Raw genomic sequence first — 27437 nt, forward strand, 5'->3', positions numbered from 1 at the left:
TGCAACTGTCTTTCTGTTATCTCAACAAAGAGAATACAGTGGCATTGAGGCACTGAGCACATTCTCTGATAGGTAATGTTATTATTCCAAAAAATAGCCATAGACTGTAATTACCTAGGACTATAGTAGGGTCATAAAACTGCCCTTCTGATATGCAGTTAGTGACTTGAGTATGGACTTTGTAGAATACTGCGTAATATATTGGTGTCATATAAACAAAAATAATAATCAATATATTTATATGATGTGTTTGAGTAAACTTGTGCAAGCTATATCAATGCTGTATAAAGCTGAATGCTGCAAAGATGATTTAAAATATGCTGGAAATGTACTACATCCTTTAGTCAAAAGTGACCTCAAGCTCTCTGCCAAACACAATCCCATTCTACCATTTCCAGTGCAACCACAGAGCTTGTGTTGGCCACTCATGGACTGGGACTTGACTACTTGGGTGGTGAGTGTTTGGGCAAGCTGGGCTTATTGCCAACCTGGACAGAATTTATTGCCTTGTATACGGCCAAGGTTTGAAATCTTTTCCTTGAAGAGTGTCATAAATCCTCGTGGGTCCCACAACATGACTGTATTTTAGCAGAATTATTAGCTTCCACTGTTATTAGGCCCAGAAACATTCACAATCCAAATACCTCACTGGCGCTGAAGATGACAAATCCTTTTCTTGATTTGTGTATAGTACACGCGAAAAAAAAAAGTTTTATTAAGTCAAATCCAGAAAAACTGGTTTGGAGCGACAGCAGCGAACTTTTTATTTAATGCTTCTTCCTGTCACAGCACAGGAACTTTGTTCTAGCCAACTTTAGAGCTAAAATCCCAATAATATAGATAATGGAGGTCAGGGCTCTATGGTTGCAATGGTTTTTATTAAATGACTGCTGTGCTAATCACTCTGTAGATTTAACATTATGGTGCAATTCACACCTAAGTTTAATAACTCCTAATGAATCATACACACAGGTGAGCCATCTTCTAGTTTACAACAATACTATGTGTGTAGGCCAAAAAAATTCAGATCCATCCTTGGCTGCATCAACATTCATCAGGAGAGAACATTACGTTCTAGCAATGCCTATTCATTTTATCTGAGGAAGCCTTAAAAAATTATCTAAATAAAGACTATCAAAAAATGGGAAGAAGAAGAATAGGGCAGACACATAAGGGCGCTCTATGACTACAACCTTCAGGGTCAAATGTTTGTTTTTATGTTTACATACTCTTAAAAATCATCTACATCTATAAAAAAAAAAAAAGATACAAAATATCCAAAGTCTGCCCATCACTTACTATTGGCAAAAGAAGACAAAACAGCAGCACACTGAAATCTGAGATAGGGAATACACAACATTGGTGAAACCAAAATCATTAAACTCTCTTTCTAGCATCTAAATCTCTTTAAACTGACCTTGGAATTCTGCATTAAGTTTTATTCAGCTCTGATCTGATAAAAAAATGTTTTTTTCAATTCATGGAATTTCTGGGATGATAACTTATTCGCCTATTGTTAAACTGATTCCTAGATAAAAACATGATCCAAGCTATTGTTCCAAAATGCAATTAAATATGAAATGCATTCATTGCAAGCTCCAGGGGCCCATGTTTCTGGAAACAGTTACAGGTGTAATTCTCAGTATTACTATAATAAGTACAGAAAATAAAATGGCTGCCAGCACCTGGTAGATACCAATTAATGTTTCCCGTGGAGCCTGATGGCGTATAAAGGAAAACAATATTTCATGACAGCAAAGTGGCACAACCAGGAAGTGAGCCTGCTGTGATTTAATCTGTGGAAGAAACTATGTCAATATTTATACCTGATAGGTAATTAAATATAATTGCTATTGGACAGTGGAGCAGCCACAACATTACAATGTAAGAGAATTAACCTTTTCCTAGATTTAGCTTTCAAACCCCAACAATGAAATATTCTTAGTTATTCTTTATTGGTCTGGTAGTTATATAATTGGAAACATTTTGGTATATCGGTTTTATAAACTCAGATAGAACAATATCTATCTTCACAAACATGTTAAGGTTCCCTAGGTTCTCAAATCTGTTCTCTGAGACAAAAACAAGTCATGCTTCCCAGATAGAATTACAGGTTAAAGGAGAACTTTTTCAACTGTTTTTGGAACTTTCTGGTCATTGAGATCATTTTTGATTTACAAAAAGAATTGTACCCCAACAGAAAGAAAAAGGAATTAGACCTCTAGAGCATTTCATTGGTTGAAAGATAGAAAAAGAGTTTGCAGGTCCTCCCTGTGTTTGCCTGGGTTCCCCCCGGTTTCCTTTCACATTCCAAAATCATGCAGTTAGGTTAAATGGCTTGCCCCCAAAGTTTCCATTAGACTGTGGTAATGTCATATAACTATGGTAGGGACATCAGATTGTGATCCCCTTTGAGAGATAGTTAGTGGCATGACTATGGACATGTCAAAGCTATAAAAAATACTAGTTAATACTAATAGTTACTCCTTCTGGTTGGAGAAGGGGTCAAAATATTGTCATAGAAATCTGAAATTCGGATGTGGGGATCTGTTCACAAACCTATTGGTAATTATAAATATAAACTTTTCAGGAGGATGAAACAAACAAGTTAATAGAAAACTGGGACAAATAAATAATCAAACAAGTGGTATGGATCAACAATAGCAGTCTGTAAAGGAAGTCAGCACCCTTGATAGTTATCCAATGTAGTAAGGCTGGGAAAAGGATAAGGAACAAAATTTGGAGGTGAATTTAGAAATAAAAAGGGATTGACTGGAGATATAGAAGAGAGACAGAAATCAGAAAGTGGTATTTAAAGAGTAAACTGGGCTGAAATTGTTCACAAGGCCCAGGGCTTGTCAATATATAAAGCAAGAGGCTAAAAGGTTCTAGGATATGGACAATGCCACCATTGTACATTCAACCAAAGTTTTCTTGCCTGGTGAACAGAGATGGAATAATAATAATTATATACTGGCAAAAGAAGGTCTAATATGATTCTGGGGCCAAGCAAAAATTATGTATATGCCAAAGCTTTGCCCAAAGTCTACTATTCTGTCCAAGCAAAGTTGCCAAACTACCAGGATGGGTCTTGATTGAGATATACTTTAAAAGATCCCACAGAACACCCACACAGCAGTGTGCCTTTCTGCCTAACAATATGCCACGGCATAAAACACACATCTAGACTGACTTCAGGACAATGTTGATGGAAATGTTACATTTCTTAATTATGAAAAAATGAGGAGCTATAATATAAATTTGACATCATTGGCTTGTTCTTATGATTCAATGTCATGAGATGCCAGAATGTCTAACCACTAATCGGATGTTCACAATTTAATAGATTTCCACGGAACTTCAATGGCAAGGTAATTGATCCCAAATGAGCGAGGAGAAGTGGTTATCACAATGCTTCATATAGAGGGGAAATGATATTACAGGAACAAGTGTGTAAGGGAAAGTGAAATAGGGAAAACCTAAATGCAATCCATTTTCATTTGAACAAATAATCTCTTTCATCTAATGAGTGAAGAACGGGTCGGTCTACTCTTTTAAAAAGAGTTCAAAAAGTCCCACAAGTGCACCTAGCAAAAGACACCGAGATGCACACATAATGGCAGGTACCAAAGAGGTCCTGATTTTGCCCTGGTTTTACTTAACTCAGATTCATCTTAAACGGCCCATCTTTTTTTTTTTTGGCATCAAATGTTGAATGGCTGATTTTGCAAATATCCCCTTCTATACGGACTAGCAGACTTCATTTTATAATGTAGAAGTAGCACAATGATAAAATAATGAAAGCTGAAAAGTAAAGGAGCACAAAATCTGAACTACTAACCCTTTTGGAAACCAATCAAATTTCTTCCATAAAATGTAAATTTTGTTATAGGAAATCAATTTCAGTCCAATTTTGTTTCTCCATCTTTCAGGAATCCATCCTATACAGAGAGCACCAGCAGATCCATTACCACATAAATATGCCCTCATCTGTACCGGTATAGAAGGTCTTTGGTTTTCCCAAGTGACACGTTCCACCAACCTAGATTAAAAATATAATTTCCGTGCCTGGAAATACCTTCAGGAACTGGAAAATATATATCTTTTTCCATCAAAAAGCAGCAAATGTAAATACGGAGAAATACAAGAACACGGAGCTATATTAAATATAGATATGACATAAGTGACCCAAAAATACAGCCCTGTCATTGGTGTTTATCCATCGGAGATTGCTGACAAGGTCATCGCACTCCAGGGAGTACGCGGCTGTGCTAATTACACAGACTGAAAATGATTAGCTGTGAAGGAAAAGTGCAATCATCGGCTTTGGCCCATCAATATTTTATCTTGTGTCAACAAATTTAAAGGCCTATGAATGCACATGTCAACATCTACCTATGATACAAATTCCACAATTCTCCGGGTAAATTACATCAGTGTTCTCATCCAGGAAAACGATAAATAAATAGAAATTCTCTATCACTCTGCAGCACAATCTAAAAAGCGGTAATCTGAACAAAAGTCATATATAAATTAAACTCAACTACAAAATTACTTTTTATCCAGTGCTGAGAAATACTCCGTGCTGAGAAATACTCCGTTCTATCACACAGCGCTGACTTGTCTGCAACAGTAGGAAACTTGATTTTTCTCTGCAGCAGATCAGTCTTTTCCCCACCTTAGCTTACACCTTGGCTCCTTGCAAAAAATAAAATTAATCTGCAACTTTTATATCCGTTATATATTAGCAATGCACTATTTTTCTAGTTATATTAAATTTTCCTTATTTCCTCCTATTTGTTTCTTCTCTAAATGCTCACAATACATTGGTTGCAATGGGTGATCTGCGCACATTTGAGGCCCAGGCAAAGACAAAAAATGATCCCGCTCAAGCAGAAAGCGATGCACCTGACCCCTTAACACATGGCAACACACATGCAAAGACACGACAGTGCTGGATTATGGTGCATTGATGGAGAAAAAAGGGTCAGGTCAGGTGATTTGGTGTGTAGGAATTGAAATAGCACAGGTACCACCATGTGCGTCAATGCAACAATCTCACGTGTCTAGGTATTCACAGCCCAAAGAATTTTTTTTGTATTGATGTGTTTGCATTTGGCACAAAACTCATTTGGAATAAAACAAACGCTAACTTGCCATATTGAGTCAGTACAAACAAGTACAAAATATAGGTAAATGAAGTGCATCAGAAAATAATGCAATATGACCGTTTATTGTGCAAAGAAATTACCTCCATATATATATATATATATATATATACATATATATATATATATATATATATACACACATACACACACACACACACACACACACACACACACCGAAAAATCACTCAGTTAAAAAGATGACAGCCTCTGTGTGACATCTCCCAATTAAAATGTTATTTTAGCTCGTCTGTGAACACATCACTTACTGCTGCATTCAGTTATTTAGACAGATAAGTATTATGTCACTAAAATAACTCACCTCTCGATGAATCAGCCTTATAAAATAAATGTGTAAAATAAGCAATTAGTCATTTTGGATAAAACAATGCTGTTTGATGTTGGAATGACGTTTGACAGCTCTTCAGTATGATGGGACAGCAGGAAGGCTCAATTTATTGGAGCAGATAAGTCAAGGCCATACACATTGTCACTCTGGTAATATGGAAGGATTATTAAAATAGATCTAAAATTTCCCTTCACTTCTAAAAACCATATAAAATGTAGAAATACACCGGGGGTCTTCTCTGCATCTCCAGCTTGCTAAGTGGACACTGAAAGAGCAGCAGCAAGCAGATGGGGAGATCTCCCTATATACTTGGCATGCAGCACATCTGAACGCTTCTTTTATATTACAAGTCAGCACTCTGGCCTTTGCAGCGCTAGGTCTCAGGTTTAAATCTGGGCCAGGACATCTGCATGCAGGTACTCCCCATGTTTGTGTGGGTTACCTCCGGGTACTCCGGTTTCCTCCCAACATGCAGTAAGGTTAATTGGCTTTCCCTAAAAATTAACCTTAGACTGTATTAAAAACATTAGGAACATTGAAAGATTGTGAGCCACTTTGGGGGACAGCTAGTTACATGACTATGGACTTTGCAAATGGCTGTGTAATATGTCAGTGCTATAAAATATGGTTATAATAATAATAGTAAATATATATATATATATATATACACACACACATACATATACACACACATTACATGCAGTTTCTTCTTCTTCTGCAGAATTGCACTTTAGGCAACTTGTCCCTTCATGTCTTTATTGCTACCTGTGTCACCGTTAGGGGATTTCCCTTACTTCCTGTTCTGCGTGATACCCATTAAATAAAACAGACACGCAGAGAAGTTGCCTTACTTCCCTTGTCTGTAAAGTCAACAGAAATTCCCCGAACACATACAGCAATAAAAAGTAAAACATACCGGTATGTTGTAATCATGGAACAGATTTTGCAGAAAAGCAAAGGAACGTCATTGATGACAGAGCAGGAAACGATTGGACAGGCTGTGATCATGTATTTGATAACTAAATGAAAAAGCTATGATAGAAGTAAAAAGGTTTATTTGTGATTAGTCTAATTTACAGCTAAAGCATTGATTTTATTTTTTTCATTGTGGTTAGGATAGGGATATTTTATGACACTTGTACTACTGTTTGATAAACCTATATTTTCAGTAAAAGGAATAAAAAAAAAAAAAACACTTAAGAAAATAAGTGCACAAGATATTCACCAAACAACATTGGTTGTATTGAGTGAATACCAAACCTAACCATAAGCATCACTTTGAACGCCTTTACATATCTTCAATTAGGAATTACCAAGGAATTATTATTTTCTCTATACCAAGTGCAGCAATACCCAAGATATGTGAAAAACAAACTTTAATAAATGAATACAGCTAGTTTGCAATAACCAAAACAAACAAAAAAAAGGCTCACCTCCTCCAGAATTGGTGTCTCAATACATAAGATCTCAGTTTCCTAAAACCACAACAACAATTAGGAACTTTGGACTTAATCCGAGTACAACCCAATTACAAGGTATTTAGCCGTGCGGTGTCTAGAGCAGACCGGCACCCACTACAAAGCATTACTTGAGCAGCCCAGAGTGTTATTTAATAGTTACATAACAATCCTAATTCTAGGTCTTCCAACCATTTAGAAAACAAACCCTCATGCAGATTGGCTGACACAATGAATGGAACCCGTTGTTCTCTTGCTGAAAGAAGTTTGTTGTAAGGTTAGTCTAGATGACAGCGGTCTCTTCTAGTTCAAACCATTCTAAAGTAATGATTAGGACTGAACTATGAATGATATAGAAACAACACATTAAAATGAGTTCAGTTCTATCTAGACTGAGCAACCCTTCAATAGGATTTATAGACGGTTACTCTAGTCACATGATCTGATCCCAGACATTATTCTTCTCATGCTCTAATGGGCAATGGTCATTGATGTTTTTATAATGATAGATATTTTTATAGAATAGGAAGCAGGCTCCTTTAGAAGATTTGGACACTGGCAGCTACAGAGACTAATCCAACATGCTGAATTCTATTAAAGAAACTTTAAATAAGTAACTCTGTAAATAAATGAGTTTGCATAAATTCCTGACATGCAGTGGCACAATCTTTTTTTTTTTAAACGTTCACACAGAACAGATGGCTCAGTGGCTAGCACACCACACTTGTGGGTCCTAGGTTTGAATGCCGGCCAAGACACAATTGGCAACGAGTTTGAAAGTTCACACAGAAGGTACCATAGCTGGTCCCAGGAGTTGGACCACCTGTGCCATGCTTGCTGGAAAAGAATGTCCGTTTGGAGGAGTTTCGATCAGTTTGATGGGTGCCTGGTGGGAGTTTCTGATTACATGCGGTAACTGCCCCTCTGAATCAACCCTTTAAATAGCGATTGAGCTTCAGTTTATTGACTTTGCCTAGGCTGAGATGATATCACCAATCTGCAGGTAGAAGACACCCCCTCAGTCCTCTCTCCACCATCAGACTGCAACATGGTCTCCTTGTAGCCAATCAGAAAAACAAATTGTTCAGGAATCATCCAGGATTGACATGACAGATGACCCATTCATGCATATCCTAGTACCTGTGCAGTTGCTGGCTGCTCACATTTGCCTGACACAGAGATCACTGGGTATGAAGTCCTAACGAGTGATCAACTGGATCATCATGGTGATCTTTTTTGTGTCCAAGTATAATACGGATTTTATAGTGCATGCCATTTTATATGCTGCTATAATAAAGACATTTCTCAATGGTGTTAAAACCTTTCCACATGCAATGTTCCTCCACCAAAAACCCTATGCCCAATTGTGTTGGAGCTCACACAGGGAAATGACCTCCTCGCTTTCCACATGTGACTGGGTTTCACTTTTAGGGATTGGCTGCTACGACCCAAGCATTGCATTTTAGGAGCAGTGGTGGATGTAGCCAGCAGTGGGCCCCGAGCAGAAATGACTTGGACTAACTTTAGCTCTCATGGAAGCCCCTATTAGCTGAGGGTCCAGGGCCCTTGTAGAGCGGCACACTTTACACCTCCTTATGTCTGCCCCTGCTTAGTTGAAAGGAACCAGACATCGGTGGAATAAGTGGTAACAAAATACAACAAAGACAAGTATCAGTGGGTGAGCTTTTGTTTCAAGGGAACCTGTCATTATGGTCTAATAGACAAAATGAATAATTCATGTTTAATTTTCCTTATTTTACTTTCTGCATTTTCCTGCTTCTAAAAGCTTTACATGTCTGAAAACACAAAGCACGTCAATGCAAGAGAAGCATTTGCAGAAAGAATAAAAACATAAGGAAAAATTATGTGCATGAAAAAAAAGAATGAATACATTTTCTGCATTACATATGTGCAGCTCTGCTTGACTCAGGTACATAGCAGACAATAGGCTGCAGTCTGCCAGTATGTACTAAAGGATTCCATCAGACACCTGAAAGCGCGGCTTGTACTGGAGGCATGTTATTTCCATACCCTGGAGTGCATGTGGCTGATTCCATCTGGTGTTCTATAGCGCGCCATCTGCCCCTGTACACCACGTGTGATCAGTGACAGCACTAATGATAAGAAAAGAGTCATAGAACCGAGTGACTAATTTCAATGGGCAGCATATAAGCACGGGCTCAGCAATTGTGACTGCACAGAACAGTTTGTCTCGGAAATCTAAAATTGAACACATTGAGGGGGAAGGAGATTATTATATTGAATAAGCAGCTACTCAGGAGGCTAGGATTACATGTACGTATGGACAACAAATGCTGTGCACCGATGGAATCAAATGTTCACAGCAGCCGATCTGCACATGAGAAAAGAGGGAATGAGCGTCCTATAAGTAACACCAAGGTCATTGTTTTATAAGGAGGGATAAACAGGAGAGGGTGCCAATTGTATCGATTCCTCATTCATTTTGTATTTAGATCAGGATTTTGTCCAATAGTGCCACACATATTTGCCATTTTGGTTGATTTATTCTTAAATGAAATTCATATAAATTAAAGTACATCTACATTATGAAACCAAACATATTTCCAAGAGAGATGGCTGCATTTTTTACTTTAATTAAAAAGGTATTATATTGGTGATGATTAATTCCTATTTGGACCACAAACACTTTCCTGGTTGTTTTTGCATATAATACATTTAAACATGTATTAAATGACACCATACTTTTAAGCAGCCATAAATAAATTTCAGTTCTGGGTATGTTCTTGGATTCAGATAAACCTAAAAATGCATGCTAAGTAAAAGCTTAGTTTGGGAAAAAGTAGAGCCCTTGTCAAGTGTTCCCCACTTGGAAGATTTATGTCCCTTTATTGTCTTGATTACCATTGCCACCAAGACAGAAAGTTAGTAAAACTCAACATTTTCAGATGTCATACAGTGCTCAACCCAGAATTTTTTTTAGGCCGGGTGGGAAGAAATTGTAGGTGGGAGGCAGCCCCTTGTGACCAAACTCTTTAGTAACCACCCAAAAACAGCCGGGTGGGTGCTGAAAAGTGCCGGGTGGTGCACTCAGCGAAAAGGGCCTGGGGAGAACCCTGTCATGAGAGCACTAGATGCAGCAAAATGCTTCAATATGTCATCTGTTTCAGGATTTTGTTCCATGTCCTATTGCACCTTTTGGATCAGAAAAATCCAAACAAATCCTAAATAGTGGTTAGAACCCTTCTCTGCTCCATACAAAACTAAAAAGATTTTTTTTTTTTTTTTGGGCAAACAAGCATTTAAAATAATTTAGCTGTAAATGTATGTCAATACAGTGTTTAACCCAGAAATTTTCATAAGCTGGGTGGGAAAAAATTGTAGGTGAGTGGCAGCCCCTGTATTGTGGCCCAACTCTTCAGTAATAACCAAAAAACAGCCGTGTGGTTACTGAAAAGTGCCAGGTTGTGCACCTAGCTAAAAGAGGCTGGAGAGAACACTGCAATAGATATACCCTGAAGAATGATCTCTGAAGAACTAGCCTTTATGTCACAGTGCTGTCTCTCCCCAAACAGAAATAGACTGCACATATAAAAGCATAGGGAACGCCTCTCTTTCTTTCTAGAAGCTCCAGAGTGTTGCGGTCTTTCCCCAGCAGCGCAGGCCACTATTTATGGAGGCTCACCAATTTTATGGCACTCTTGACATAATAAAAAGGTAATGGATAGTGAAGAAGTAAAGCTCCATAAAGTGTTATCAGCAATAAAGGCAATCATTCTGGGTGGCACGGCCTGTCAGTGTACATATAGATAAGGATATTGTTTTTATCTGAGTACTTAAAATTTGCACAGAGATTTAAATACATAATCAATATCGGCAGGGAGAACAAAGTCAGGCAGAAATAGCCGACCCTGTTGCGGTTAACCTAAACGCGAGCAGTGCTGGGCCTATACAGACTGAATTACCATTTTCAGAATCCATTCCTTATTGATCAATGCGTCTATAAAGGATTGTTTTGGTTGGTTTGCCCATCACAACCAGTTTAAGCTATAAAATGATTGGAGAAAAGAATAAAACAGGAACAGGAAATATGTTTATATGGAATTTATATGGCTAATGAAGAGCTTCTACAAACTTGCCAGGGTAGCCAAGTAGACAAGGGGTACTGTACCAGGCCCTGGTCAGAAGAGCTGGACAACGCTGAAACATTTAGACATGGGTGAGGGCACCCCAGGAAATTTAAGTATGGCGTCCTTGCCTCCCAGTGTATGGTTTGGGGGTTTCAAACACAAAGCAATTAAGCAAACTGAGAACCAGCGCTTTCACATTTGACAATAGGCGGCAGTGAGTGTGGTACTGAACTGCTGCCTATACCAGAAAGACTGGATTTTTCCAAGCACCTAATAGAACATTTTGTATATAAACCTTTTTTTGCCAATAGAACCATTGGATAAACATATACTTTAATAGGGAGACAATACGTCTTTCATTCCACTGCTGTCACACGGTGGCTGCTTAGATGTTGGCACAATTGACATTCCTATCAGTGAATGGCCACCACTGTCTCCAACGACGGCCCTTAAGATTAAAAGTACATTGCTCTAGTTGCAAGATCTTTAGAATGTAAAATATAAGTTTAGTGCCTCCCCATCCAAATGGATGATGATGGAGAAATCTAGCTCCATAGTCACATCAAATATTTAAAAAAAATAATAATATTAATTAAAAAGTAAAAATAAGTAATTTAAATTCTTTTCAGACATTTAACATTCCATTTTGCCTTTTATATGTCTGTTTATTAGTTTGAGAACAAAATACTTGAGGGTTCAGATGGATTTTACTTTTACATAAATTTTAATTCACATGGGTCTATTTATGCAAGGTTATTAAATGGACCCATGGTTAGTAAAAGCAGCCAGATTCAGCATATCTAACAAAATTTGTGAAAATATGAATTCCTTTATTCAAATCACAGGGGGGAAAAATACCCTACAGCAGGCAAGATGGCCAAAAACTTTATAATTAGTCATATGCAATTCCCTAAACCCTGCGGAAGGCACCAAAAGACCCCCTGGGCAACTAACATGGAAAATAAATACTGAAGACATTTCAAACTGTATCTCTGTAATAAAGCAAAGTAATGAGTAAATATCCTAAGAGAATAAAACAAATGTGTATTTATTTCATCCATGAAGAAGCTGGAAATAAAAAAAACACAAAATTATCTTTAAAAAACACTAAGTTTCCTTAGTGGGTAAACTTGATGGACTTTTTTCAACCCGACTTACTATGTAACTGTAACAATAAATCTAAATGATACGTATATAACCTTAAAGTATTGTTTTTCCCTAATCTAGTTAAAAAAAATAAAACTGTAACTAAACAGCATAAAAATTAGGCAGAGCATTTATAAACCTAAAACAAGATTTTTTTTTATCAATTGAAAAATGAGGAGCATAAAAAACCTTCACTTATCATGATTTGAGTTCCTCTCGATTGACCATGACTGTCACTATATGAAATATCTATTTCATAACAATTATTAGTCTTTGACAAAGCTATACGACTGAACAACAGTGAAGAATAGTGAAATCAGGGAGCCAAATATTCTGTGTCAGGGTCCCTTCCATTTACCACTGGAGATTGGTGCATGAGAATTACGCTTTATACCCTTTGCCATGTTAAATCTATTTTTATCCGGTATTCCCTGTATCATATCCTGGTTCACAATGTCCACATATTTGCAGTTTCATTTTCACTGGCCTGTACATATATCCCTTCAGGGGTAAAGATCTTGTGTACAAACACTTGCTGATAATAAAAATGTATTCTTTCCAAGCTTTGATTGCATTTGTATAGCCAGCTATACCTGCAGCAATTTTAAGAGGGATGGAAGGTGAGATAAAGACAGGGTCTCTTTAAATCATGCTGGTCAGTAGCATACAGGCAGTACAAAGAGGTGCCTGTGCATACCTCCAGATGTTATATTCTGCATGCCAGGGGTGGCATTACCACCTAATTAGCAGCCTGGGTGAGAAAAAAAAATCAGACTTTTCTGTAATGTTATGAAGTTATTATTTAACAAAGAGCCATGGTATTATTTTACAGAAAACTTGGCAGCTATAGCCGGAAGCCATGTACGCTAGGACACGGTAATCAGCAAAGTTTGACACTTACTAATAGTGTCATTGACTGGGCCAGCCACCCTGTGGATAGTGACAGGTATATTTTATGTTCCATAAAACTACTGAAACAATTAATTAAATCCCCGAGACGGTACATGATTAACCCTACGATCAACTTAGATAAACCTGTCCCCTTGAAGTGATGGGAAAGACATAACAACTGCTCGGGTCCACAAGAGTTAACGCAGCCCATCTCCTCCAGCTATAAAGGCACAGCTATGATGTGCTATAGTCTCATGTAAAAATAAAATGTAATTCTGCATTCTTATTGATGAAAGGAAAATTAGAGTGGTAATTGCACAGGGTGGAAATACATGCAGTGTAACCATGGCATCGGTCTGCATCATAAGCTGGAACAAAAAAGAAAAAGGGAATTGCCAAAATGGCTTCCTTCGAAGCATGAGAGAAAGATTAAATCAAGTGTGGGCAATTAGTCTGATACTGGGGGTCCTAAAGCCCAAACTTAGGTTTAGGTTATATATATTGTACAATTCTTGGAACTCCCTCAGTGCCTAAAACAATATAATGCAAATAAAAAGTCATATCTTTAAAAGCTGGCCTAGCCATTCTGCAGCTCCAACTCTGTTTGAATAACAGATTGCTGGCAGCAAAATCGAGGTGCAATCAGCATGTTAAGGATGGTGCTAGAACACTGCAAGGATGCTTGCAAGGGAGAAGTGACAAAGACTACAATAGAAGATTGGATGATTGGCATCGATATACAGAAATGCTATCATGACCTGGACTTTATTGCAGCTTTGCCAACAGATTTGGAGTTATATTTGGTGCTCTCACTACAGTACTGACCACTGTTCTTCTTGCTGGGGAGAAAGTTGTATCTGAGGATTGGCAATGCAAGGATCTCCCTGCTTTATTCATTTCATAGATTTGGGCATCTTACGCCTCTCCTGTTGCCACTTGATTATTCTTCCATTGTTGCACCAGTCATTGAGGGAGGGAAGGAAGGTAGCACCTCTAACATGGAGAACCAAGACCTGCTCCTACCAAGCCAGGTCAGGAATATGGAACTGATAAGCAGCAGGTAACCTATACAAATACCAGAGATTTGCTGTGATCACGACTCATGAGCTCTCCAACTGCAAAATACTGAAGGAATTTTATCATTGCAAGCCCTTGCCGAGCCTTCACTGAAAACAAACAAAAGCCTGGAAAAATCAGATCCTTCCCAAGTTTCCACCATAAGGCACATTCAAAAATTCTGCAGCTTAATAATTGATATCCATTAAGGGAAACTCACTGCATATTTTATTATTTGCTTTTTCACACTGGTACTCCATTAAGAAGGAATTTCACAGTCTACATTCACACACGGATGATGCACAGCATGATATTCTGTCTGTTATGCACGAAAAGTGCTGGGAAAAAAAGGCCAGGTAGAGGCCTCTGCATTGACAACAGCAAAATGTTCATTTTTTCCCTAATGGGGCAGTTGTAATATTAGTGCCTCCTGCAGGAATGATTGGTGGCCAGGTACTATGTGATTTGTAGCATCTAGGAGGCACCTTCAGGAAGTCATGGAATAAGCTCTTCCACGGCAACATTTCAACATTAAAAACAAATAATTTATTTATTTTGTGTATTATAACTGTCACCACATCAGGAAGTTCAAAGTAGATACATGATGAAAAATGAATGAGCATACTGATGTATGTTGAAAGGATCCGAGCTATAAGCAGATTAAAGATAGGGTTTAATCTGCTTATATTTTTGCCTGGTTCCTCTTTCCCCTCCTTATCAACATGCCAATTACCATTCAAATAAAACCTTTTCATTTCTATAAAATACCTTATTTTAGACTAAGTGTCATCATCACTGGGTCCTGTGCTTGTATATTAATTGCAATCAGATCGTGACTGGTGGGAGGGTTTGCAAAGGTGCTGTTCATGGCTTTCAGAAATCACCACCCTGCCTATGTACTCTTCCTTAGAGCCTCAGCCCTGATGCAAACTTTGGGCCTGATTTAATAAAGCTTTCTAAAACAAGCAAAGATAAACTAATTGGGTGAACCTGGGTGATCCAAAAAACCTGGAAAAACAAAAGTGCATTGCTAGGATATACATACCCTATAAAAACAGCCATGGATGGAAAGGCAGAAATGGTAATAATGGCAATGGCCCTGATTAATCAAAGTTCTCCAAGGCTGTAGAGGATACACTTTTCTCTGTGAAACTGGGTGATCCAGCAAACCTGGAATGGATTTCCTAAAAGTCAATTGCTATTTGTTAGCAAATGTTTTCAGTCCTGGACCAGATCCATTCCAGGTTTGCTGGATCACTCAGCTTCACTGATGAAAATGTGTCCTCTCCAGCCTTGGAGAGCTTTAATAAATCAGGGCCATTGAATTTAGCGACACATATTTTATCCGGGTTTTTTTCTTTGTCACTTGCAATGCATTTCACTGCACCAATACCACAAAACACATTACCAAGCCTTAATAGTCTATTCTCCCAGAATAAAATGACATTGTAATTCAGCGTTCAGTTCTGTCCACTTTACGTTTAAACATTTGCAGCTTCTGATAGACTCCGAGAGCTCCAGAATCTCACTGATGGTGGTTTTAACACAGGAAACCAAAGAAGACCTAAACTGCGCTCAAAAGATAAGATTGTGCTGACCAAACCACAACCCTTCACTGCATAGAGACTGCTACTATGGTGCCTGTAATATTCTACAATAATCTAATGAAGTACTATGGTTAAATAAAACAAAACAATGCAGTTTTAAAATAAACAAGCTGCAGAATCGACGAAAATTGCAATTAATCAGCAATGGGCAACACCTATTATCTAATCAAGTATCTCAAAAAGTTGTCCTTATGATCCACCATTCTTTTACATCTTGCACACAGGCATAGAGCAGAATAGGGGAAGTTTAAATTGCATAATGAGAGGTAGGCTTCTTCTTCACATCCTACATATGGTCATAAAGAACATTCAAATCATTGCATATGTGCACAGAAGTTACAGGCATTTATCTTCAAAAAAAAAAGGGTTGCAACTTTAAAACAGTTATACTCATGTTTAATTCAGCTTCTTTAAAGATTTAAACAACTTGAAATAAGTTAGCATAATGTTTCCTTAGAGTTGGTATTATAAGGGGGCTATCTGCAAAGCTCTTCAAAACCTGCCAACATTTGAGTTATGAGTAGAAAAGGTCATGCTACCCATATGGCACTGCTATCATGGGGGATGATAGCTAAATGCCAACATACAGAATATATGATTCTTTGGCAGCAATGCTGGAGGTATTTTCCTGCACCATGGAATGATGAAAATGCAAAAACTGCTTGTCTACATGTTCTCAAAGTATATGATTTCTTAGGATCCGTGTATATAACCTTCCCGTCTAGCCCTCTCCAACCTATAATACCCCACTTTAGGTGTCCACATATCCCAGAGCAACTTCATGCTGCAAGGTTGACATCCAAGCTCTTGCCTTAGAGGTTATTCATCATAGATATGTGTATTACTTTAGGGCAAGGGGTTGAACTGGACGCAAACAAACACTTGATGTGAAGATTTCTTCCATAATTATAAAAAATAATATTAATTAGGGAATCCGCACTAACAGTTTTCTTACAGTCCTTTGCAAACTTTTACAAATCTCTGATGATCTCCTGCAATTATCTACTGGTTGACCCTGCCAGTGCACCCAATGCAGCTTCCAGTGATGGGGTGGCAACAATGCTGCACTGCTCCTAAATTCAAAGTTGTCACTTATATGTAGGCTGTGCCTGCTTGCGCCACAATGGGATGAAATAAAATGAGGCCATCCTACTACTGCCAATTCACAAGTAGCTCCTGGCCACAACAAGGCCTGACCACTGCTTTCTAGATTCACGGCGCTTGGCAAAACCTTCCCACTGGGAGCTGCAGTGTCTGGTTCAATGCTTTAACAACCCAATTTCTATGCCTGTACATTAGACTGAAAAGGAGGATAACCAAGCAGGAAGGAGGAACAAGGCGATTTGCTTTAAAAATAAGGGCAGTCCCTCTAAATGACGGGCAGTTGGGAGCTCTGCCCAACATATTAAATGAACTTCCTGACAAACTGTCCATATCTCACTCTGTCACCTGCTGAAGTGTCAGGAATAGTAAATATTTCATCTGAATGGCCAAAGAATAAAAAGCAAGGTTTCTGCCTGGCACGACGTGCATACACTTTGTGACCAGATGTGTTATTGTAATGCTGGAAGAATGCCACGTTCTGTCTCCATGCACCAGATCCCAGACTGTGCGGCTAATATGTGTAGTGTGAGTTTAAAGATACAGACTGGAAGAGGCCTTTGTCAGGACATTAAAGCAAAGTGCTTTGTTAGAATAAAGTGACCCTGTCAGCACTGGGTCACTTTTATATAATAATATAACTACTAATGGAAGAGGCAACATTGTTCCAGCAGCCTAGATCCATAAATCTGTTCCCCAGCTGCTGCATTCATTCCACCACTTTTGGGTGTACAGCCAACCTGCTTTCTATGGTATTCTGAAAGAACCCCAGGGCATGGTGCAGGTACCAGGTATGTCATTCAACCAGCTGGATCATTGCATCAGCTGGACAGCAGCAAATCGGCTTTTCAACATATTGGTTGCTGGATATGTATGAAAATTGCCTCTTTATTAGGTATGTTTCTTAAACTAAGGGTTGTTACCAGAATTGGGTTATAACAAGATCCTTGTGGGTTGATGCTGATGCTGACCCTCCTGTTTAAAATTTTCTTTACTGCTGCCTGCCCACCTTTGTTCCACTATCTCCAGTTCTCCATATGGATTGGAATGTATAGTTTACAATATTTGGCGGTATGCAAGCTAGGACGATGTAATCCCCCTTTCTGCCAGAATACTCCAAATCTTCAAGAACATGCTTTCAGCACTGTACTGCATGGTTTCTTATGAGATTTGGAGTACTCACCATTTACCAAAGTCTCATGATTGGGCAGAGCACATCACCCCCTGCATCATATACCCAAAACAGAGGCAAGTATATAGGGGAAGTCCTTAGCACTGTGTAAACTCCATCCAGATTATTAAGGAGCTTACACAGGCTCATTTCATCTTTTCATTGTCACATGGGATATATATGCAGCAAAAAGTGCAGGATAAAAGTCCAATTCTATTTTTTTCTTTTTGAATATATAGCCCAACATTTAAAATAAAATAATGTGATTCTCCACTAAGTGAATGCTGTTTTTTACATCGCAGCTGCTTTTTGCAGCAGAAAATAACCCCAAGATGTCATATGACTGACAAGAAGACAAAAGAACCTATATATAAATATATATGCAACAACATTGCAACACAATGGGCCTGATTTATTACAACTCTCCAAGACTGGAGAGGATACATTTTCATCAGTAAACCTGGGTGATCCTGCAAATCTGGAATGGATTTCCTACAAGTCATTTGCTATTTGTTAGCACGTGTTTTCAGTCCTGGACCAGATCCATTCCAGGTTTGAAATATCATCTCGCTTCACTGATGAAAGTGTAATCTCTCCAGCCTTGGAGAGCTTTAATAAATAAGGCCCAATGAATGTGCAGTGGTGCTCAGGCTGGAAGAGTGGAGTTGGTGGTTTAAATGAACCCGTTGTTTTACATGGTCAAAGCACAAGTTCACCAACATCTGTGTCAAAACAAATCCATATAGAAAAATAACCTCCAAGGTGTATAGCAAACACTTGCACATTCCTTGGCTCCATGTGACTGTCTCTGCAACTTTGTAGTCAGGATTTGTAGAAAGTAAAATTGTATCTGTTTGTTTTCTCCGGTGATTTATGTATGCTACAAAGTTTCTGGTTCGACTGATTACGATAGAAGCCACCAATCGCTGATGTAATAGCTAAAATGGAAAACAGAACTAACTATGGAAGCTCTAAACACTGCAGAAATGAAATAAAATAAATAGAAATATATATAAATCATTTGAAATGTTCTACAACATAGTACACACATGCAACAAAAATGCTAAGGTTAACAAGTTCTTATCCTGATGCATTGCTATGCACGCTCCTTCCCATTTGATGTTTGTGCCAAGTGACCAACTATCATTTATCTTGCACAGTTCTACCGACTTCTCTCCTGTTCTCCTCTCCTGTGTTCGAAACTGTTTACTCAAGTTTCTCTACACACAGGGAGCTTCTCTCAGTGTGCATTAGAAGCTGCAGAAAGTCACACAGAGCTGCCTCATTTCCTGGCTGGAGGACAAAAATCTAATTTTACCCCCAGTCCAGTTATCCCTGACCCACCCTTTCATTCACTTGATTTCACTTGTTTTAATTATAGAGGCTTATATGTGGGTATTACTATTTCTTTCTTTTTTAAGCAAGGGGAAGGGAGGAACCGCGGTAGGCTATTATAAAATATAGGTAGTTTGCAGTTTAGTCTTTTTAGTAATAATATATGTTCCATTGAACTTAAAAGTTTTTTTGTTTCTTTAATTTATTTCGCCTACCCCAGGGTTTGAGGTTGGACATGCAGTGGAGAACTTAAGGATCAAAGGACAGAACTACACAAACCAATAAAAAAACAAAATGTGCCCATATCCCTGCTGACCAATCTTCCTCAATTCAGCGCTGCAGCCTCAAATGTTTATTTACATCCTAAAATCCTTCAGCCAGCAGGCCGCTCCTGCATAACAGCACCTAAAAGATTTCCATTGGACTTCCTCCTAAGAAACTTCTTCCCTGGAAGTCTTTGGAGAGCTAATGTGCAAGTGTGCCCAGCCCAGTGAGCAAAATACCAGATTGGGTTATATAAGGATCTAGAGAGGGTTGGAGAGTTTTGGTTACCCAAGTGGTGCAAAGAGCAGAAGGGCATTTATCCCTTAAAAGAGGATGCTTGCTATATACATTATTAGGGGGTTGACATATATCAATTATTGCAGAATATTTCTGTGTATATAATATATATATGAGTGTGTGTTATAATTACCTAGCACCTACTTACCTCTCTATATCTTATTGTCTCTCTCATTATCTCCTGCCAAAATCAGCCTTGATAACCTTGGTACACACAACACATCTGCTAGTACCTGACATCCAGCTGTCAGTCTTATAAAATAGTCAGTAGCTAGAATTTGAGGCTTTCCTGACAAACTTACAAATACTCAAAAAAGCAGAGCAAAAAAACAAAAAAACAAAAAGAAAAAAAAGGAGATATAAGAGAGTCCCCAGCATTACCACAGATAGTATTAATAATCCTGCTAGTAAATATAAATATATATATCCACACACACATTTCTTTTTAACTAGGTGATATCGTTGTTCAAGCTTTACAAAGGAAATAAGTATAAATGAATGAAACCTGAGCTCTGGATAACACTTCTCAAGCAGTCACATCAACATTCCATTTTGTAAGGCTTAGTCTACACTGACGTTTTCCCCAGCGTTAAACCTGAGGCTTTTAAAGCCCTTGTATGAAATCCCCATGTATTACAATGCGCTAATCTACACCAGGACGTTTCCTTCAGGCGTTTATGAGCTTTATCTTAAACGTTGCTTGCAATATTTAAAAATTTAAAACGCTGGGTTAAAGCTGGAAAATGCCGGGTAAACACTTCCATTGACTTCAATGGGATGTTTTCCCATGTTAACCCCGTGTTTCCCTGCATTTATAAGCACTTTTAATGCAAATGCGTTAAAAAACCCAGGAAAACACGGCATATGCGCTTTTCAGCATTTAAAAGTCAAGCTTTAAAATGCTAAAAAAAGTGCATAAAAATGCATATAAATGCAAAAGGAACGTTTATATGCATTTTTAAAAATGTCTGTGTAGAGCCAACCTAAAAGTGTCAATACCATATGAATAGAACCTGACATTTGTAAGCATCTCTCTGTATTCAATGATTTGTCCCAGCCTCTGTAAGTGTCAATATTGATGGATATGCAGATGTATAGAAGTTGTCTATGGGCAGCTGATTGTGATGTGAAAATGAAAAAAAAAAAAGGAGTCAACATATTGGTGTTAGACTACCATTTAGTACACAGGACGCCCATTGATCAAATCACAATGTCCTTCAGTTGATTGATCATCTCAAGCAAAGGCTCTTCGTATGACACCCTGAAGCCTCCTCTAGTCAAGCAAACACATTTTTTCAGGGTAATGTGTGTATGATATAAAAGAAGCCAATGACATCACTACATATGACTTTACTTCATTTCCATATCACAGCAAATCTGAGAAATGCAAGGAACAGATTGGGGATTAACCCCTACAATACCAGCCTGTTCCCATAAAGCAAGTCATCTGTTTGAATCACAAAATAGGAAACAAAATACCCTAAAGAAGTCATTTACATAAATTATAATCATCATCATTTAGGATTTGAAGATATTTTAGAGCTGTTATATTTCAATGATCAGGAGTATTTAAAGGCAATTATCAATGTGCAAAATGCAGTATCCCACAGCAGCTCATCAAATTGCTGATTTGCTGGTTCTCGAATAATGGAATTTACTAGGAATTGTTAAACTTTTAGCATAAAGTCTGTTTCCAGAATTAAGATTCAGATTCTGAAACTTGTCCTTAAATTCCAACAACTGTTTTGTTTTCTTGTTTCATTTCTATACACAAAACAAACAGTAGAATTTGTTTAATGTTTTACTCTGATCATTAGAGGATTACAATTTGTATTCTTGTTTTAACTGATACAACTGAAACTTTCCAAAAAAGGGCGGAATTCAGAAACACAAAAAAAAAAAGTTTTCTTGTTTATCTGAAACTGAAAGTTTATCTGAACAAACTGTAAATTTCTTGCAAGGAATGAATGACCACAAAGAAATGTAATAAACGTGGCCAGCATAAGATACCCCTGTATTCTCAATGTGCAATCCCAGGGACCATCAGAATGGGGTCTATTTAAAATCATTTTTATCCAAGATACTGCTGATCACACATTTTTTATATTGGGTTTTATTTAAAAACCAAAATGTAGAAATCATTATTGAAAATTTGATCCCTGTATCTTGTAATTAAATACTATGTGAAAATAAGCACATTTTGGATCTTGGATGAAAACCAAATGGCCAATATTTTTTATGAAAACATATTAACTGACCCCATGTATAACCTTTTGAAAGATAAATTGATCTCATGAGCCTTGTGAAATTTTCATGATTAGAATGGAGCTTAGGTGGCCCACATATACAACTCCGGGGTGTACCTGACTATGGGCTTTATACACCGCAGCTTATTATGTCAGCACTACATAAAAGTAAAATATTAATTAAAAATGGTAAAAGCTGGTAATCTCCGATTCAGCAAACATTCTCTGGTGCAAGATCAATCCCTGTCATCACTTGGCCTGGAAGAATCTCAACCAGAGAATGTTTGCAAATGATCATATTTTCTCCTAGGATTCCCTAGCATTCAAGCAATACTGATTATAAAGTCAGCAAGCCATCTGAAGCTTTGTTTTCTTTCCCTGACTCATTGTCCAACTCGGCTCTTTGAACTTAAATAAGCATTTCAGTGTTGTAGGATATGGCATGCGACTTGCACAACCTACTATGGGAAGCAGATGATTATAGCTGCCAGTCCAGCACCCGACACCTCTGTAACCACAGCCTAAGAATAAAATGCAGAATAACCCCGTGGTTTGGTCGTGTCCTCGCTGGCCTCTGCTCATGTATACAAGGAGAAGCAGGAAGATCCAGGAAAGGTTATTATCTGACATGAGGATTTCCTTCAACTTATTGTACGAGGGTACAATAGCGTGGGTGGCAAGGAGTCATTTTTCACACAGACCATCAAGTAGAGGTCAAATGAACTCAAATGAATGGAATAACATTATTTAAAACAGTGAAGAAAAGTTAAAAGAAAGAAAAAAAAAAAAAGAAAAAGTTAAGGGGCTCTATTTATAAAACAGGAAATCTGACCGTTCCTCAAACATATTTTAGGTCCAAAAGTTTTAATGGCAGTAATTGATTCCCACCAGGGAATGTCAGATTTCCTGTTTTATAAATAGAGCCCAATGTGTTATTTGCATCGGCCAATCAGACTCTGCCTTGCATTTTAAATTGGCTCTAGAAAAATTACACCTTCATTATGATTGGCTGCTATATGCACCCCCTGCATAATTTCTATCTCCAAACTATAGAATAACCCATGAATTCTGATTATGAGAGGTTCTATATCAGCACACTTGTTGATTCTTACTGTATGCAGCCTTGCAATAATAAATATATATCTCTAATTCTTTACCACTGAATCCTCAGCAATATTACCTTCTTATTAGCCCTCAAAAGGAGTGGCTGAAATAAAAACTGTCAGTACTGTCCCATAGCAACCAGATTCTTCCCATAATTATGTCATTTTCCATGCTGGCTTATATTTGACTAGTTGCTATGTTGCAGTATAGAGAGTTATTTCAGACACGGTGACAAATAACATCCCTTACTATAGTGTTAGCTTTCAGTACTAATGAAGGCATACCACTATCAGGGAAAAAATAAAAATAAACCACTGACACTTTCATCTACAGACACAAAGGACAGCATGCGAGCCTTCCCCCACCTCTTAGATTGTAAGCTCTTCGGGGCAGGGTCCTCTCCTTCTCCTGTGTCACTGTCAGCATCTGTCTGTCATTTGCAACCCCTATTTATGTACAGCGCTGTGTAATATGTTGGTGCTATATAAATTCTGTTTATTATTATTATTAATAATAATAATAATATGTCTGTTTTAGTCAAAACTAGATTTCCATTTTTACTTTCTCATTGGAGCAGACATGCTATCTGTGCAGACCATGCAGCAGCACAAGGGCCCATTTGTAATAAATCTGGGTCAGATGGTTGCTGGGACCCCCTGCTTGTGTCACATAGACCTCCACATGGCACAAATGTATCTAGCTGTTAATTGATATGCTGTGAATACAATTTTTTACTTAGCCAGAAGGTGCATGGAAAGTCCCAAAATTGGTCTTGCACAGGGGGCCCTTTGATCACTCTCTCTGCTAGGGCTCAGTTTTTGCCCTTTGCAGAGTATCACATAACAAATTTACAAAAATCCTGAACACCAACCATTCCATAGTGCCCCCCTAATGTATGCTGCTTCCCCACATTTTAGATTGTAAGCTCTTCAGGGTAGGGTCCTCTCCTTCTTCTGTGTCAATGTCTGTATCTGTCTGTCATTTACAACCCCTATTTAATGTACAGCACTGTGTAATGCGTTGGCGCTATAAAAATCCTGTATATTATTATTTATAATAATAATAATAATAAAACAGATTATTTATTTCCCTTGCTCAGCCTTATCTGTAGCTATATGGCCTATAGCCTATAAATGATTTTATAGCAGGAAAACCAAACTATCACCTCTGCACATGTCATGGTGCAGGGACACTGAAGTGTAAGCTCCCCTGGGGTGCTGGCTGCATCAGGGATCTTTTTTTGCAAACCTTTTGCAAACCTTTGAAGCAGGCAAAACTAGCAGCTAATAATAATCATAATTTAAATTAAAAAAGGAGGGTGATTTTAGATTGCACATTGCAAATATCACCATGAGTCTAGGTTACCTGGCCTGTGCCTATATACATTCTACTACAGCTGTGCACATGACAGGCAGGGGCAATGAAGTGCAAGCTCTGCTGGCACTCAATGCCTACAACTAGAATACCTAATGCAGTTTGTAATCTGCAACATTGTTATTTATTTACAGCACTGGATAATATGTTGTTGCTTTATAAATATTTATATATAATTATACTATTATTTTTATGAGAGAGAGAAAAAATAAAATAAAAATAATAACAGTAAAATTATATATATATCTACTAGATTGTAAGCAATCCCTATTTAATGTACAGCGTTGCGTAATATGTTGGCGCTATATAAATCCTGTTTAATAATAAGAGAGAGAGAGCGAGAGAGAGAGAGAGAAAAATTAAATAAAAATAATAATAGTAAAATATTTTTAAAACTATCTGACACTAAACAGCAATTGCCAGACACACTAACTGGCAAATTATCTGTCATCTTCTTCTATTAGTCCAGCAACAAGTGGGCACAGGAGATTTAAGCTAGGTACACTTCCAATAATTATCGTTAGAAAAAAACGATTACGACCGATCAACGATTATGCACGGATATATTTAAACGATGGTATTGTGCACAATTCTGTACATGCTGTAACGATACGATGGTTCAAATATAATCCACCAATAGTGTACACACGCTAGATACGATCGTTTGAACGATGCAAGGAGTGACATAGAGAAAGTGTATTGCAGAAACATGCGCGATCACTGAACGACCGTACGATAGATAGCGAACGATCGTCTACAATCCTCATTCGTCGGTGTCGTTGGTCACCTTTTTTGTGAACGATTGTTATCGTCTCCAACAATAATTATTGGAAGTGTGAACGCAGCTTTAGATTGTCAGCTCTGCTGAGACGGGAAGTCATGTATAAGGTTTGGTGCTATACTGAGATATAATAATAATAATAGAAGTATGATAAGGAAAATGAAGGAAGAATATCTCTTTCTGAATGGAGCAGATAAGGATGGTACCATGCTACCTATTCTGCACATCAGGGCCCCCAATTTTTCAGGCTGATTATTTTTCATCTTTCTCATTCCGCTGGGATTATTTTTTGGAATGAAGTGTCTGGGGATCACCCTATAAAGACATGGGGGCCATACCGTCCATAAGGTTGGCCATGAGATGTTGGTGTCAGCAGACCCCCTGTATGAATTGTTGGGATGTCAGAGGATTTCCTCCACACTCCAGCAGTACAATAGGCTTAGGGCCATGTGTAAGCAGGCTGTCCCAAATCTCTTACCCAATCCTCGAAGTGCCGGCTCCCATTCTGCAGCAGATCCTCGAATTGGATGGTGCAATTGGCCACAAAATCATCGTATCCGATGGGGGCATCGTGGAAGACGGCCAGCTCGATCTTCCTGCCATTGCAGACATCTGTGGAGAAGTCATCGTGCCAGGCTGGGCTGTTGGTTTTGGGTTTGGTGGAGGTCTGCCCGATCCTGGAGTCATCCACATTGACGGCTATGTAGGGGTCCAGAAGGAAGGTTTGGGGTCTGGGACCCACCGCGTGTCTCAGGGACCAAGCTGTGGGCTTCAGATTCACTGCCTCGCAGATTCTGATCTTCAGCAAACCATTGAAGACCACCATGGCGAGCGAGGGGTTAAAAGGAGCGATCCCACCTCTCAGCTTGTAGGGATCAATGGAGATCCGATGGGATCTGCCTGCTCTCTCCTTGCAACACCCACTCAATCCAGGGCTAACGGAAAACAAGGGGACGTCCTCCTCCTCCTCCTTCGGAGATCCTCATGTAATCCCGGCCGGGTGGGGGTTGCTGTTGGCTCCTCTCTTTGCTTTCTACCTACCGATCCATGCAGATGTGTGGCAGCAGATGGCAGCCGCCGCAGTCCTCCTCCGGGTCCGAGCACAACACAGCGGTCCTCTTCTGAGTCCGCGCACAAGACGCACGGCCAAGGCTGGGAGCTCACATCCGCATCAGGACGGGGTCACCTCCCCAGCTGATCCCATGCAATGTACATGAGCCAGGGCTGGGCCGCTGTGCACAAAGCCTGGATCCACTCTGCAGATTCCTGCTGATCCTAAGAGCTTGTTGGTGCTGATCAGCAGCAACACCCAACCCCTCCTCCTCCTCCTCTCTCCTTGTAATGCAGGAAATGCACAGAAGACGTCAGAGTGTGTGAGAGAGGCTGCTGCTGACACATACAGGCAATGGAGGCTTCAGCAGCTCCTACCTAGGACTGTGTATTGGGGAGGGGGACTGGCAGCCTGCCTCACATGGCCAACACAAGGACACTTTCACTATTTAAATCCTTCTCTGACATTTCCAAGTACAATGTAATATGGAAAAAATCTAAATTAATATTATAGTGCTGCTAGTAAAACTTCAGCTAGGGACACACTTCCAATAATTATTAATAAACAGGATTTATATAGCGCCAACATATTACACAGCGCTGTACATTAAATAGGGTCCTACGAATGATTACAACTGATCCACTATACCATATTGTACAATAATTATCATTGGAAAACAAACGATTACGACCGATCAGCGATTATGCATGGATATTTAAATGATCGTATTGTGCACAATTCTGTACATGCTGTAACAATACGATCGTTCAAATATAATCCACTAATAGTGTACACACGCTAGATACGATCGTTTGAATGATGCAGGAAGTGGCGTGTAAAGGAGAAAGTGTATTGCAGAAACATGGATTGTACGCGCGATAGCAAACGATCGTTGGCCAATCAGATCCGCCGTGATGGTCGTTGATTTCC

The 27437-nt window shown here is 38.7% G+C and overlaps 1 protein-coding gene across 2 annotated transcripts in view; it reads right to left on the reverse strand.

Moving 5' to 3' along the window:
* Nucleotides 1-26794, reverse strand: part of PRKCE (protein kinase C epsilon) — a 211880-nt gene extending 185086 nt beyond the window's left edge. For both annotated transcript variants that reach the window (XM_072409767.1, XM_072409766.1), the window contains exon 1: nucleotides 25935-26794. In XM_072409767.1, the coding sequence (XP_072265868.1) occupies nucleotides 25935-26282 (348 nt within the window). In that variant the 5' untranslated portion in view covers nucleotides 26283-26794. The remainder of the gene's footprint in view (nucleotides 1-25934) is intronic.
* Between the last annotated feature and the right edge of the window lie 643 nt (nucleotides 26795-27437).

This window comes from Pyxicephalus adspersus, chromosome 4, assembly GCF_032062135.1.
Source record: "Pyxicephalus adspersus chromosome 4, UCB_Pads_2.0, whole genome shotgun sequence".
Taxonomy (NCBI): domain Eukaryota; kingdom Metazoa; phylum Chordata; class Amphibia; order Anura; family Pyxicephalidae; genus Pyxicephalus; species Pyxicephalus adspersus.